Raw genomic sequence first — 15,840 nt, forward strand, 5'->3', positions numbered from 1 at the left:
GTTTTATTTCCCATTCTATTCTGTCTCGCAGTAGTATACAGGAGCGTTCATGTAACGATGTATATTTTGAGATGTGGAGCCTCACTACAGAACATTCTTCTTGAATACGAATCACTAAGATAGAATGCGAAGTTGGTCTAGTGCCTACCTTTCAGACCACATCAGTCCTTGCAAAGGTATTCAGATATTAAGAGAGAGAGAGAGAGAGAGAGAGAGAGAGAGAGAGAGAGAGAGAGAGAGAGAGAGAGAGAGAGAGAATAAAAGTATTTTTTTTTTGTTTCGTGGCATTTTTATATATATACTCGCAGATTGTGCTTCACCTGAGGATAAAGGGTTTCATTCTTTAACTACGATAATGGAATAAATAAATACAACAGTTACAAATGATCCTTGACAGGAGTAAATTATTATACATTTATATGATTCTGGATGACTTTTTTTATACGTATAGGTAAACCATAAGCTAAAAAAATCTGCACACAGGACATTTTTTCAAACAATTTCTAGTAGTCCGTGCGAATTGCATTTTCAAATAATACGAATTGCTCTACGCACTTTAGATTTATTTTACGAAGTGACACATATTTATTACGTCCCTCCAAACTATTATAATGCATTCACATCTGACGTGCTTTAGTTATGTCTTCAATGGATGACAGTGCTAAAGGGACGGCATGTCTGCTGTTCCTTACGAATTGCATTTCCAAATAATGCGAAGATTTCTAAGCACTTCGGATTTATTTTAACTAAATGATACATATTTATTACGTCCCCTCCAAACTATAATGCATTCACGTCTGATGGGACATCAGTCATGTCTTTTTTAATGAATGGATGACGTGCTAGAGGCACGGTGTGACGTCACCAGGGAAAGTGGAAACAAAACAAGATCCTCGAAAGTGCGGAATTTTCGTCAGCTATCCAAGTTTGTACGCCGATGCGGATTCCACATCTGCATTTTCAGCAGCAATTTCTTCATGGCGCATTCATGTAAATTTATCATATACAAATTGCAATAGTTTTTACTTTTAAACAAGTTCTCATTCAAATACAATATTATAAAAGACAAGACTCTTATCAGAATATGACGGTGATATGATTAATGTACATCAATCTGTTAACATATAGAACTATTTCCTATATGATTTAATGAGTTATATACTGATACATAAATGCTGTTATGCTTATTACAAACTTATCTGTAAATATATCTAGGATAAATAAGAATAGGAAAAAAAATAATACTTCATAGCACATCAAACTCTACGGAATCGCATCGCCATGTTTAACTTCCACTCGGGTGCGCACAAAAAAAAAGAAAAAACTGACAGAAAAGACGTAGAACTTCTGCTCTTCCTCTTAACCATATTGTGTTTATTGGTCAGCTTTTAGCAAATATTAGTATGAAAGAAGGAGAGGCATAAGAAGAACTGAAAAGATTCGGAATAAAATCAATTCAACTGATGCTACTATCCTTGACAACAGGACCAGTTTAAGAGGGTCTGCTCCTTTGAATAATAATATATATAGATAATACTTGAACATATGTAATTTAACAAATGTTTCTGCGGTGCATGCACCTACTGCTAGCAAGTTACTAAGCATAGTTGGCCATCTTGGAGAATAGGAGAATACGTTAGGAATAATTAATTAATCATTTTCCTCTTGACCTGATAGAATAATTCGTAGTAAGATATCAGTCCCGAAATATCAGAAACTAACAAAGCAAGAATTCTATTTCTTCTTTCTTTTCAAATGGCACCCTGTTCTTTAATGTTTAACTTGCCACGGAAAAAAAGTGAATCAACAAATAGCACCTTCGGCCACTGACTTTTAATCTTTTACTCTACCTCCATTTTTGCTTACATTCTTCCACCTTGCTGTCCAACCACTCCAGCGCTCTTTTTCCAATGCCTTTAAAGGCTGAGTGGCTGAAAGTGTCCCAGTGCTTGGCCCTAGAGCCGAATTTGCAGAGTTGTTGAATTTGCAAATTTGATCTAGAACCGAATTTGCAGAGTTGCTCCAGAGCCGAATTTGCAAAGTTGCTTTATAGCCGAATTTGCAGTTGCTCTAGAGCTGAATTTACAAAGTTGCTCTAGAGCCGAATTTGCAGAGTTGCTCTAGAGCCGAATTTACTCTAGGGCCGAATTTGCAATTTGCTCTAAAGCCGAATTTGCATATTTGCTCTAGAGCCGAATTTGCAAAGTTGCTCTTGAGCTGAATTCACAAAAATGCTCTAGAGCCGAATTTACAAATTAACTCTAGAACCGAATTTACAAAGTCGTTCTAGAGCCGAATTTGCAAATTTGCTCCAGAGCTAAATTTACATAGTTGCTCTACAGCCGAATTTGCAATTTGCTCTAAAGCCGAATTGGCATATTTGCGCTAGAGCCGAATTTACAAATTAACTCTAGTGCCGAATTTGCAATCCGCTCTAGGGCCGAATTTGAAAATTTGCTCTAAAGCCGAATTTACAAAGTTGTTCTAGAGCCGAATTTGTAAATTTGCTCTAAAGCCGAATTTGCAAAGTTGCTTTAGGGTCGAATATGCAATTTTGCTCTAGATCCGAATGTGCAAATTTGCTCCATGGCCAAATTTGTAAAGTTGCTCTAGAGCCGAATATACAAAGTTCCTCTAGAGTCGAATCTACAAATTTGCTCTAGAGGCGAATAAAGTTGTTCTAGAGGCAAATTTACAAATTCACTCTAGAGCCGAATTTGCAAATCGACAAAACTGTTCAAGCACCAATGGTTGTGACTTTCCGTTCCTTCGCTGTGCCTGAGTTGACATTCCTTTGAGAGAATCAATACTTTTATTGTGTACTTTTCTCTCTGAAAGCTTACAGTTTTACCCCCCATACTACATGAAGGTACGAGGATACCAGAGGGTAATATTTCTAAGTACCTTCTTAAGTAAAGTAAAAAAAATAAAATCAAGTAAAATAAAGTGAATGTAGAAAACAAATGCCGATAAATTATTATAATCTGGTCTGAACTACCGATCACTTAGCCTAAAAAGTTGCAAGTACAGCTGATTCGTTCTGAGACAAGAAAAATAATTTATTTTTTGAAGAAACTAAAGTTTCCCACGTATCTGGAAGAATTCTGGGCATAGCCATCTCAGTTAAATTGTAAAGAGAACCGCTATCACTCGATAATGTTAAGTATAATAACATTATCAAAGATATTATTTCAAGACAATTATGGTTAGCAAGTGTTTGAAGATCTACAGCAAAGCACTTCCATAAAAAATGTAACAAAAACGTTCAGAGAAGATTTTGATTTTAACCTTGAGGTTAAATATGTCGCCTGAATGAGCACTGGAATATTCCTCACAGAAAAAAGTTCTGATTTACGTGACAAATCCCTACTAGTCGGTACGAGAAAGGCCGTTTGTTTGAGAGTATCATGACAGTAGAGACAGAAAAGGGGGGTGCATGACATGCTAGTGATAAGGCGAGAAAACGAATTAGCGAAGCAAGAAAGGTAGAGCGGTATGTGAAAAACAAACTAGGAAGAGATCAGAATTGTTAATGGAATAAATAAAATGATTGTTGAGCTAATTCTCCTTTATGAAAGTGAAGTGTCGCTGTTGAATACAATTAAAAGAAAAAAGTCTATACTGTTAGGTTGAACTATTTGCATTGCATATACGTGAGAACTGGGGAAATAAGAAGAGGTAAAAAGGTTAAAGGAGGTGAAAGGTTGGATCTTAGCACTTTGAGATGGTTTGGTCAAGAGGAAATACTGGAAGATGGAAGGCCTGTGAAAAGATCAGCATAGCTCGAAAGTGTTGGGGGATGGAGGAGAGACAGACCCAGAAAGGGTTGGGTGGATGTTGAAAAGAGGTATGAGAAAGGAAGAACTTTGATATGCAAGAGGTACAGCGTGTGTAGAGGAGTTCGATGCACTGCTCATGAGCATTCGCTGTACATGTATACATTCATACTTAAACTAATTAAAAAATGGATGTGTTTAGTCTACTTAGCGCTTCAAAAAATGCTGCCGGGCATACTGAAAGCACCGCACATGGGCAGTACAGATTAATTGATAATGTCATATGTACCTTTCTATGGCAACTCGTATATTTACAGTATATGAAAGGTGGGGTTTGCACGACAAATCGATTAAAGACGAGAGTGTGTGAGAGAGAGAGAGAGAGAGAGAGAGAGTCCACCTAATCAGCCTAGCTGCGACTCTTACATGCTCATTCAGATCATGGGCGCCGAGGCGCAAGGTTACAATCGCACCGTTGTGTACGTCCGACGGAATCACAACGAACTTTTCCGACCAGCCGATTTCGATGTTTGTTTAATGGATTATTTTGGGATGAGGAATGGAAATGGAAGGTTAGACTGTACTCTGGAAAATAACATAGTTTACTTGCAACCACCAGCAGAGCGTTCTCCCTCTTCGCGTAGGAGAAGAAGAACGACCGAAAGCCAAAAAAGTGAAAGGGATTGTCAGTCGGAAGATCATGAATACAGCGGCTACAGATTTCAGGTAAAGTGAGAGAGAGAGAGAGAGAGAGAGAGAGAGAGAGAGAGAGAGAGAGAGAGAGAGACTCCCAAACACCTACAAAGTTTTGTTTGTAACCATAGTGTAAGGTTCAGCCTGATAGCTGATGGTTATTGCTCATGCATGACTATTGATTTAATAGTGTCAGTAAGTCATGATGGGTATACTAACTATAAAATGTTTTGCTTTTAGACTCGAAAGACCTCATTTCCTAGAAAGCCTCTGTCTAATGATTGGTCGTAATGTGAGTAGATTCGCAACCATCTATACGCATAACGCTAGTTTACTTATTATTTCCAATGTCATTCACAATTTCTATCGCCAGGACTAGAGTTAACAAAACCACGGAAATGCAGTCATATAAGGAACCACATATTTTGTAGACATAACAGAAAGGAAAAAGGTTAATCTAGTTCACGTCCAAACTGACGTGTGTGTTTTGGAACCATTACCGTGTGGAGTTCGTGCGCAATCAAGATCAGCCTAGCAACGAGCTACTGACCAAGGTCTTGCTACTGACAGTAAGGGAAGGGTCACCGAATCATTTTTCAGTTCTTTTTAGTGTAGTGTACAAGTTGGGCCTATTTTCAATTCCTAGATAATCGTGTATCATATCTGTTTTTCAATATATACTAAATATTTTATATATATATATATATATATATATATAATATATATATATATATATATATATATGATATATAGATATATATATATATGTATATATATATATATATATATATATATATATATATATTATATATATATATATATATTGACTTAATGATTTCGTAGTCTAGTAAATCAAATAAACACGCGTACGCACACACATTCAGCTATTTCTTTTTTTATTTGCCCAAACAGTACATGGGTTGTACCAGAACAGAAATCATGGCAGCTTTTTCATTAGCGTTTATTCTTTAGTCGTATAACTATTCACTTAATATTTACTATACAAAATCAATATATGGTCCACATAAAAAACGAATTAAGTCAAAACTGACTCACCATTTGATGATTTTCTAAAATGTATTTAGTACTCGCAGTACTCCAGTTTGTACTACTGCCAATTACGTAATTTCAAAACACTGCGTCTTGTGAAAACGAGTCATGGAACAAGTATTCCAAGGAAATTTCTTTTATTCGCCACGAATTCGTGCGGAAAGTGACACGCACGAATGTCACCTTGAACTAAAAATATCCCGCTACTGCTGCTTTCATGCTGCTTAGAACGTTTTAGCTGCGGTGGCACCGTCCCACCCCACCTGGTAGGTCTTTGTTACCATAGAAAAGTTATATAAAATGTTTGGTCCCACTGTATATGTGCATATGTATACACATACATGGAAATATTTTGTATGTGTGTGTTCCAGCCTTTGTACTCCGAAGGGGAATTTTTTAGTTGATAATAATTTCGTCCTCTCGTGGAATCGAACTAACGGAATGAGGAGAAATCAGGACTTCAGTGTTGGCAGAGTCGGTACCGTCACTGAAGTCCTGATTTCTCCTCTCTCCGCTGATTCAAATCCACGAGAGGACGAAATTATTATCAACTAAGAAATTCCCCTTCGGGATACATGTATGAAAATATATTAATTCCGAGGTAGAGCAAATTGGATATTAAATACATTTGTAGCTTAATACATGTATAAGAATCACGGTGACGTGATAAAATTTCATACACACACACACACACACACACACACACACACACACACACACACACACACATATATATATATATATAATATTCATAAAATATAATAATATCTATATATATATATATAATATATATATATATATATAGATATATATATTATATATATATTCTCAACAGGGCGTGGTTTTCCAATTCTGTAAGAAAGGTCACACACAAAGAAAACTTTCTTAGCAGTGGCAATGATTTAAATTTGATTACCAAATCTAGGGTGCGGTCTTGTTTAGTTTCATTTTAAAAGGCTAGAACACACACACACACACACACACACACACACACACAGAGAGAGAGAGAGAGAGAGAGAGAGAGAGAGAGAGAGAGAGAGAGAGAAGGTCCATAACACCTGATATATTTATTCCTCATCGACGGCCGACGAAAATTACGGTTATCAAGTGAAGGTGGTCACTTATGAACTATAGTTAGGTTTTAGGAGAAACAAAAGGCTGACTCTCAGCTTAGCTCTGCGAGCTCCCTACCGAGTGTGTATCGCCTAAATGTTATATTTATTCAGCCATCGGTTAAAACTGACGTGTATATAAAAGTATACGCTTTCCTTTATAGCCTAAAGATCATTTCCCGTAAACATGTGTCAAGAGGAAAACCTGAATGTTTATCATTATATGAATCTGACACGCTACAGCATTAACTGATAATGGGACTATACAGTAGATCTAAGTATCAAATGCATTTACAATATCACTTTGCAAAGAACGTCCCTTATCAAGTTAATCACAATCACTTTTTACATGTATTAAAACAATTCTAAGTAGATTTAAGTTGCCTTAATAATTAGACGGAGACCTAAAGCTGTCACTGTGTTATCGTCTGCAATCTAGGTAGCCATCAAGAGTCACCGCTCGATCGACTTTTACTGCTTCGTAAATTGGCGCGTAAACAACCATTCTTTGATGGTTCTTTATTAAGTCGTTATTATATGAAAACATTATAAATATGCAAATGACCTAGACTATAGGTCAGTGAATCAGAAAATTATATATTTGACCACAATAAATCCCTGAAAACAGTGTGTAGCTACTAACTATGCTGCAGAGTAAGTGCAGATACAATACAATACGGCAGCCCATTGCTTTTTCTCTCTCTCGTTTAATCATTACTATAGTGTGTTATTCTGTTACAGATAAATTAATCATTACTGCACAATATATTTCGAAATAATGAGACTCCGAGAACTGATGTAGTTGGAGAAATGAATTTTGCAGTTTGATCTACAAATATCTCGAATACAGGAAATCGTGTTATAAACAAACCGACGACAGAAAGGCATGCAGTCATTTCTTTCGGACGATATTTAGAGAGAGAATTGTTAACAAGGCGCACCATAAGAAGGTGATTTTGATTTATTTTGAATAACATTGTTCTTAAAAGGCCAAAACAATACCAAAAAAATCACTTGATGAATATATAGGCATAGACCTAACGTTTGCTTGGCAAGATACTTTTCCAACTTGTTACTATTCTAAAAGACCATTATTTTACTATGGCATAGTAATTCGATAGTTTTTACCAAAGCGAAATTATTTTCATCTTACCAAATACCTACTTTGACGGCCAGGTATATATAGCATAGGCTACCGAATTTCATTCTCTTGCTACTACCAATGTGGTTTCCGTGGTTCATGTGCGCAGTCCTGAAATACTCTCCCAAGTGTGACATTTACAAATTTCGTTGAGAAACCACGTTATCAAGGTGATTATGGGTACATAAATCTAAGTATGCACGTTTACACTGTAACAGTGATGGTATAGCAGTATCCTATAGGCCTACCTACAGCAAAGAATTCTTAGTAACTGATTAAATACAGCAGGTGTACTTATACATCACAGTAACTTGATTAAAAGACAAGACTTGTTGACACAACCAGTAGCCTATATGCCTATAGACCTACTTACTACTAAGCATCTTAAATAAAGAAAAAGTTCTCTTTTCTTTATATTATGTGGCGTGCACAGGATTAACGATATTCTGATTTCAAAATTGAAATCGCCACTGCACTTTTGTGCCACAACAATATGCTGGAAAGATAAGACATGTTAATAGAAATCACGTATCTACTGCTAACAAGAAGTTAACTGACCAGCACAAAACAATGGGTGGGCTAAATGAAATTCAATATGTTTTGCTTACCTGCGAAGTGTTATTCAATTTTCTCTTGAAGAGTTTCTGCCCCCATTTCCATAACTATAAGCAGCACAACTTACCATTACGATGATAATAATAAAAAAAATCGCAAGACACGTTAAGCGCCGTTTTTTAGACTTATTAATACCCGCGGTTCCGGGTGTATGAAGATGGCGCAAGGCTCTGACAGCTGCTGCAAGTACACCGTCTTGGTGGTAGAACGCCCAACTACGAAGTACCCGTGGTTAACCAGGGGGAATTCCCCCGAAGATTGGAATTTCAGAGTTTCGGAGGGTGGGGGACGGGTTTGGGGAATTCTGACCACATATTGGCAGAATTTCTAGGACCACAAAACGCAGTGTGCATCGGTCCGCACTACTGAAAGGTTACGTAAGGCTTTCTCTCCTTAGGCCTGTGTTTGTGTTAGTATTTTGTTGCATATTATTTGGAATGCACTTTTTGAGGTAGACAATTTTGGAAAGTCGGGTGGAAGAGGGGGAATGAGATTTAGACATATGGTGAAAGGGAGCATGGGCCAAAAAAGGTTGAGAACCACTGTGTAACTATACAGATAAAATCTCCAGTAAGTCTTAGCAAGGAGTAATTTCATTCAGGTGTATATTTCCCGATACTATTTTTACAGTTCATCTGTCAATTTGGACAATACATGGTTCCGTTTAGTAATTAATCTTTTTTATAGAATAAGTTTAATAGTTTTTCTACATTTGACTATTATTATCTTAATGATTGTGATAATATTTTGTTCGTGATATTTCATATTGAAAAATATGATAAAAAGAGTGATCAATATAATTACCATTATCAGCGATGATTAAATGACATTGTATTTTCCATTTCTGCAGGGATAGTATTATTGTTACTTAAGGGACTGAGGTTCAGAGGAGAAGAGAGAGTTACAGAAAACGGGCATGCATATACACAAACTGATAACATTGTCAGAAGATGTTTCAAAACATAGTTATAACTTCAGTATTTGAGTACATTTTAACTGCTTCTTATAAGTCAGTATTCATACTTATATGAGTATGCAAGTTAAAATTGTGCACGTAGTTACAAGATGTACAGTATCGTATTTGCCCCATCTGGTGGCGATTCGTTTTTGTTATTTATACATCACAGATTTTTTTTCAGTTTGTTTTCAAGTGACTTAGCTGTATTATCCTATTACTATATTTACAGTTTCATCTACAGGCTACTGGAATAGTTCAAAGTTGGTAATTGTTTCCACATTCAATTTCTAAACAAATATAGATTGGTTGTAATTATTTTGTCAACTTTCACTGTGAAGATTCTGCGTGGAATTACATGTTACTCAGCTCCTCTGTTTTCTCTGAAGCAAAAATTCAGAACGAATTTTGTCTTCCTTTTGTTTATTGAACCTATTAGATACAAACAATTCAGTTAAAGTTAGAAATTAAGCTAAGACAGACTTCGGCCTGCACGCACAAAATTGCACCATTAAATACAAGCAAGATTTTTCTAAGTACGTGAAATTGAAACAAAATCATCTCTTTTAATAAGAATTTGAAACCATGCGTTAGGAGTAATTTACAGACTGAATGAATAAACAGGAAATGTACGGTAAAGGAAGTTTCCAGATTAAATAACGAAAAAAGCTTAAATGAAGTATATAGATAGGAGAAGAGGTCTTTTCATTGCTATCTTTTCAGCATCCGAGCTTCTGCGTACCCCGCAAGATAACAAGCGCAGATCGGGAAGCGCTCCCGCCAGAAATCCGAGAGCGAGGAGTGGACGTCGGGGTGTCAGCTCTGATTGAATCCAAAGACGGTTATGTACTCATGACCAGAAGGGCGCTTCATATGAGGACCTTCCCTGGAGTCTGGGTACCCCCCGGAGGACACTGTGGTAAGCTGAAGGCGCTAGTAGGAAAAATAATACTAAAGCATTTTTGTTTTAGAGTACATATTGGATAGGCCGAACCATTTAGTATTAATAACACAATAGCCCACCTCACCTTATATTGATTAGGACATGAAATACAAGTTAGCAGAATTCACGAATTCTTTAAGCATTTACTGAAATACTTTCCAAGTAACGAAATCTGTAATACACCGCTATTGACGGAAAAGGCAAAGTTGCCAGAATTCCCAGAACTTTTCTAGCTGATCGATTGTTGGTCTTTATTTTCGTTCGTTGTTATGCAAACACTCGTACATCATTTCAATGAATCGCCGTGAAGCGTGAATATCGGGGTAATTTTAGAAGCTATGATATGCAGGTGCAGTTTGTCAACACTTGTTCGTAGTTTGCGAGTATACAATTCTAGTTTACGATGTGCTAAAAGCTAGTTTGATTAGGGCAAAGCATTTCATTCATGGTAAATTGATAATTTACCATGAATAATTGTGAATCACGTTCCAGACAGCATGAAATGAAAGGGAAATAAAACTAAGTTACACAAGCATCAGGCATATGCATCAAAACTGGTCGCATTTTATTGTGATATTACATCTATTTTTCAAATTTCTTGTGTAGTTTTATTTCTTACGTTTGGCAGCAAAAGTTCCATCGAGTAAGGACATTTATCGACTCCCTTTCGACCCCGAGTAATTCGTCGACCCTGGAGGTGATTTCATAATTACCTCGTGGTAAATGCATAACGTCGAAAATGATTGTGAAAGTGACTGCTGACGATGTCACGAGTTTAAGGTACTAAAGAATGTAACATTGATGAATTGCGGGACAATTGCAATACATTGCAACATCGAATTTGTATTTGGTATTAGCGGCCAAAAATACTACTTTATAGTTCAAGTACATTCAAAACTTTACCTCGTCAAAGCTAAAACTATATTAACACGGCGGCATCCACGAATAAAGTAAAACCCCATGTACACGGGTCAAGTTGAGAGGCAAGTCAAGTGAGCAAGTAGACTACTTCCCTTTTAAAGGCAAATAGCATAGGGCAACTGCTTGTACACACAAACCAAGCGACTCAGGCAACTAGCCTCTCAGTTTCTGCTGTGCATTTGGAGCTTGCACATAAGTTCTTTGTTTTACAATGGATCTTACGAAGACTGTCCTTTAAAACAGTGAGTAAAATAAAATTCCTGTATTCGGCACAACATCTGTCCTGCAACTAAGCTGGAATGAATAATGATAAAGGTTGTCACGTGCATGTTCACACAGGTCAAGTAGATAGCAAGTAGCTTGCCAGTGGTGAATGGAGGAGAAGCAACTTGCCTCAAATAGATCTCGTGTCTATTCACTTGACTTGCTCTTCAGCTTGACTGTCAACTTGCTTCTTACTTGACTTGAACAAAATATTGGTCAAGTGTAATGTTTACACACGTCAAGTCACTTGCACACTTGACTTGCCTCTCAACTTGACCCGTGTAAATGAGGCTCAAGTCCCAAGCAAGTACATTCCCCTGTATACAAAGTAATGTTATTGTTTACACTCACCTGCATCCTCTTTACCTCTATCAAAAAGAAGTTATGATTCTCCCGTCCCTATTCATTTGTAACATTTCCCTGATACATATTAAGCATGAAGGTCAGCCGCTACATCACAGTTTCGCGGGCGCACCGCAGCATCCCACTCGTTATCTTAATCAGCTCCTTGTGCCTTTCCTCTCTTCAACCTTTTAATTACTATTCGTACATCCTAACCATTCAAAAACAAACATTCACAAATTTAGTACACCACCAAATTCTACTTATCTATCATGCAAATTCACCAAATCTTAAAACCATGCAGTCTGTCAACATACATTTTTCCTCCATATGTATTCCTTCTTGAAAGGACTGGAGTCCGTAGACGTTATGGTTTCCAGCAAATATTTTTGCATGAAGCCGTTAGACCTATGTCCATTGCCACCCGTGGCTCCGATCCTGCTCATTGATATATATATATATATATATATATATATATATATATATATATATATATAACAATAATCTCAACATTGTTTTCAGCTCTGAATGACCTCATTGGTCCCAGATTTTAGCCTTTGGCCTAAATTCAATATTCTAATTCCAATCCCAGTTCATTCCCCCTTTTGATTGTTTCCAAAACACAGAAGATGGCGAGACTCTGGTCGAAGTGGCAGCCAGGGAACTCAGCGAAGAGACGGGGCTCGAACTCGAGACAGAAGAATACCGGCACTTCCGAATACTGGGCCTTTGGGAGTCCACGTATCCGCCGGTTCGCTACAGAGGTCTCCCCGTGAGGCACCACCTCGTTGTCTACCTCCATGGGAAGCTGGAGCGAACAGTGGACGCGCTGCAGAGTCAGTTGAGGGTAGGCTCCTGAAAACTGTTGGCCGAATTTCAGTACATTTATCATCTTGATCAGCTCTCTCATTTACTCTACTCGTGATTTGTTGTTTTTATTAGTTTCTGTAAAAGCAACAAAATTGAGATGGCTTTGGCTGTCTGTCCACCCTCAGAACTTAAAAACTACTGAGACTAGAGGGCTGCAAATTGGTAAGTTGATCATCCATTCTCCAATCATCAAACATACCAAACTGCAGCCCTCTAGCCTCAGAAGTTTTTATTTGATTTAAGGTACATCTGGCACCGCTGTAGGTGCCAATAATACAGGCCACCACCGGGCCGTGGCTGAAAATTTCATAAGCCGCGGATGAGTGTTTCATGGGCCATGGTTGAGAGTTCCATACAGCATTTATACGATGTACAGAAAACTCGATTGCGCCGAAGAAACTTCGGCGTATTTTTTACTTGTTCAGAGTCATTAGCAGAAATAATAATAATAATGTTTCCACTTTTAACAGCTGAACTATACTGAGGTCAACGCGAGTGCTTGGCTGACGGCGGAGATGGTTGCAGTTGTCGTGAAAGGGAGCGAAAGAAGAGCGGAAGAGATTATTCCTATAACGACCGTCGATGAAAACGGAGGTAGAGAGAGAGAGAGAGAGAGAGAGAGAGAGAGAGAGAGGTGGGCGGAGGGTAAAAGTACCATGGAACTGTAAAGGATGAAGAATGAAAATAAGCTGACAGGATATATTACAATAAAGACAACTTTTCTATAAAAAAGTTACAACAATGAAGTAATAAAAAAGAATAATGAAGTAATAAAAAAGAATAATTAATGACTGAACCTTGTCACTCGGCAAAGAAATTTATTTGTCGAATTCTGTCCCCAGAACACAGCGAAGGTCTCATGGACCCGAAGGCCCTGAGGAAGAAAATGCCGGAACCAGACAAAGAAGTCGAGAGGATCACGACTGGGACGAGGTCAGTTAGTACTACTATTTCAAGCATTGGTTGACTTTCGCTTTGATTAGAGTTTCAACCATCTTTGTTCTTTATCTTCCTATTCAAAGACTATAGTCTAAAACCGAGTCAGTTGTTGTGAGATGAATATCACAGAGAAAAAGTCTTGATTTTTGTTTAGAGTATTACTTATAGAAAAGACAAGGTGTACTTCAGTTGTTGAATTGTGGATAAACCTCTTTTGTGGAAAGCATACTTGATATCAGAAGATCCATCCAGCTCTATCTGTCTCATCCCCCTCTCTTCTTCCAACGCTTCCCAAATGTATCCTTTTTTCACCAACCTTTTATCCACCACTCTTCCTACGTGAGCAAGCTATCTCAAAACACTGATCCATGCTTTCACCTACGCTATTTTTACTTCTCTTTCCAACATATATACCCACTTCTCACCTCCCACTCACACTTAGCTTCCACAACGGAGAGTTGAGTCTACAATCCCTTCATACATTCTAGCCTTGGCGTCCATAGGTATTCCAAGTTTTCTGGCAGTCTTTTACCCACATCCTGCCACAATCCCTCTTCGTTTATACTGCCATTATCCGAAAATTTTACTCTTAATAATTGCATTTCCCGTTTATGAACTTTTTTTTTAGGCCTTAAACACTGCATTTTAGTAAAGTTTTACGTTTTAAAACTATCCGTAAAATTACCAAGGTATATTAAATACATTCTTAACCGTAGCATTGATACCTTGCATTCAGGTACGCCTTGAAGCTGTGGTTGGACGACCAAGAGTAAAGGAAAGCGAAAAATTGCAGTGCGAAGGACAAAGTGATTTACGAGTTGTTATTAAGGACGACGTATCGGAATCAGGAGTGGAAAAACGTTTCCATGTCAGGAAGAAATTTGTTTCTGGGTCGAAACGAAGAACTAAAAAATTGGGGTGAAAATAATCCGTGAAATTTTCATCTTGTTCAATGGATATTCTTGGCTATAAAGGGCAGAGGCCTTATAGCAAGACGTAATTCATTTCTGAGGAGTCATGTGAATATAATTATCTGTTTTTTTATTATGCTGGTTGCATTTGGATACTCCCTATTTCCCTAAGTGCCTTGCGAGACATAGTATCTATGTTTACGTTTATTGAGAGCAAAAACAGTTGCCACGCAATGCAACAGATGTACCTGAAAATATAAACCAGTCAAGGAATAATTATGGATGTCTTTTGAAGCCAGTCTTCATAACGTACCTCGATGTTAATGTTCCTTTAGAGCGTTCTTACTAAAAGCAAATGAGATATCGTATTAAGATGTCAGAATATCATTGGAAAATAATGATAATTTGAAATTTATTGAAGAAATAATGTAATTAAGGTTTGTCAGCCAAGATGGAGATCTATGAGAAAATCACAGAGGAAGTCTTGGCTATAATGAGACTTATCAGTTGAAGAGAATTATCCTAATGAATTATCAGTTTAATTTACATTTCTGTACCGAATAACTATAAAAACAATACCCATTGCTTAATTTTCACTGTAAGCATCATCTGAACTGTGTAACCTCTACAAATCTTTATAATCTTTCTATGATTTATGAATCTAGTAAAACAGAATTATGAACATAGTCTAGAACATTCTTTTTTAGCCCGGGACAGTTGTTTCATTGATATTCTATGACCACTCTAATCAAAACAACACTTTGCGAAATGTTTTTCGTATCATTAAGGAAACAGTGTAAATGAGAAAGAGTTAAAATATTTATTTTTTACTTTTTAATAAGCAACCCTCATAAATAGATTAGGGAGATAGCAATACAAATCTAAGAGAACTTACCCATCTACATCTCAGCATAAACTAGTAGTTACGCATAAGATAGAGCTGATATTCCATATCAAAACTTAATATAATGTAGGACATAATCTAAACCCATCAGATTTCTAAGTTCCCGACAATTCTGGCCAACACGACTTTACAAGTCAACATCCGACATACAGTAAGACGGCCAAAGGGGTTCGACCCTGTAGCCTCTGTCGAGGAGCCTGCAGCGGTGCTCCTCCAGCCTTGGCTCAGCTGCTGAGGTGCTGTTGGTGTGAGCAGCTGAACTCCACAGTTTCTCGGCCACCACGGAGGCGCGGGGCCACGTCCTCGGGATGAGGTTCGTGCCATCTACGTACTCTCCCCACATACAAGCTTCGCCTCCCATGACCAGACTCTTTTGATCTTCCGTACCTGCAGGAGATCACCTT

General features: G+C 37.5%; 2 protein-coding genes across 2 annotated transcripts in view; one reads left to right on the forward strand and one right to left on the reverse strand.

Annotated features, from left to right (window-relative positions):
• The first annotated feature begins 3,739 nt into the window (after positions 1–3,739).
• On the forward strand, positions 3,740–15,268 carry LOC135220832 (nucleoside diphosphate-linked moiety X motif 17-like). The gene is made up of 6 exons (XM_064258381.1): positions 3,740–4,502; positions 10,066–10,261; positions 12,439–12,659; positions 13,153–13,276; positions 13,525–13,615; positions 14,358–15,268. Exons 1-6 carry the CDS (start codon positions 4,203–4,205, stop codon positions 14,392–14,394), a joined length of 969 nt encoding a protein of 322 aa, XP_064114451.1. The 5' UTR covers positions 3,740–4,202; the 3' UTR covers positions 14,395–15,268.
• A 75-nt stretch (positions 15,269–15,343) lies between these two features.
• The window catches only part of LOC135220831 (beta-hexosaminidase subunit alpha-like), a 35,626-nt gene continuing 35,129 nt past the window's right edge, over positions 15,344–15,840 (reverse strand). The window contains exon 13 of the mRNA XM_064258380.1: positions 15,344–15,823. Within this exon, the coding sequence (XP_064114450.1) occupies positions 15,564–15,823 (260 nt within the window). The 3' untranslated portion in view covers positions 15,344–15,563. The remainder of the gene's footprint in view (positions 15,824–15,840) is intronic.

This window comes from Macrobrachium nipponense, chromosome 2 (genome assembly GCF_015104395.2).
Source record: "Macrobrachium nipponense isolate FS-2020 chromosome 2, ASM1510439v2, whole genome shotgun sequence".
Taxonomy (NCBI): Eukaryota; Metazoa; Arthropoda; class Malacostraca; order Decapoda; family Palaemonidae; genus Macrobrachium; species Macrobrachium nipponense.

What these genes read in the sequence shown, in the direction of transcription:
- LOC135220832 (XM_064258381.1), top strand. Translation starts at nt 4,203, where the DNA reads ATGCTCATTCAGATCATGGGCGCCGAGGCGCAAGGTTACAATCGCACC. An exon ending in CGCTGCAGAGTCAGTTGAGG is followed by an intron (nt 12,660 to 13,152) that starts GTAGGCTCCTGA and finishes CACTTTTAACAG; the next exon opens with CTGAACTATACTGAGGTCAA. An exon ending in GACCGTCGATGAAAACGGAG is followed by an intron (nt 13,277 to 13,524) that starts GTAGAGAGAGAG and finishes TTCTGTCCCCAG; the next exon opens with AACACAGCGAAGGTCTCATG.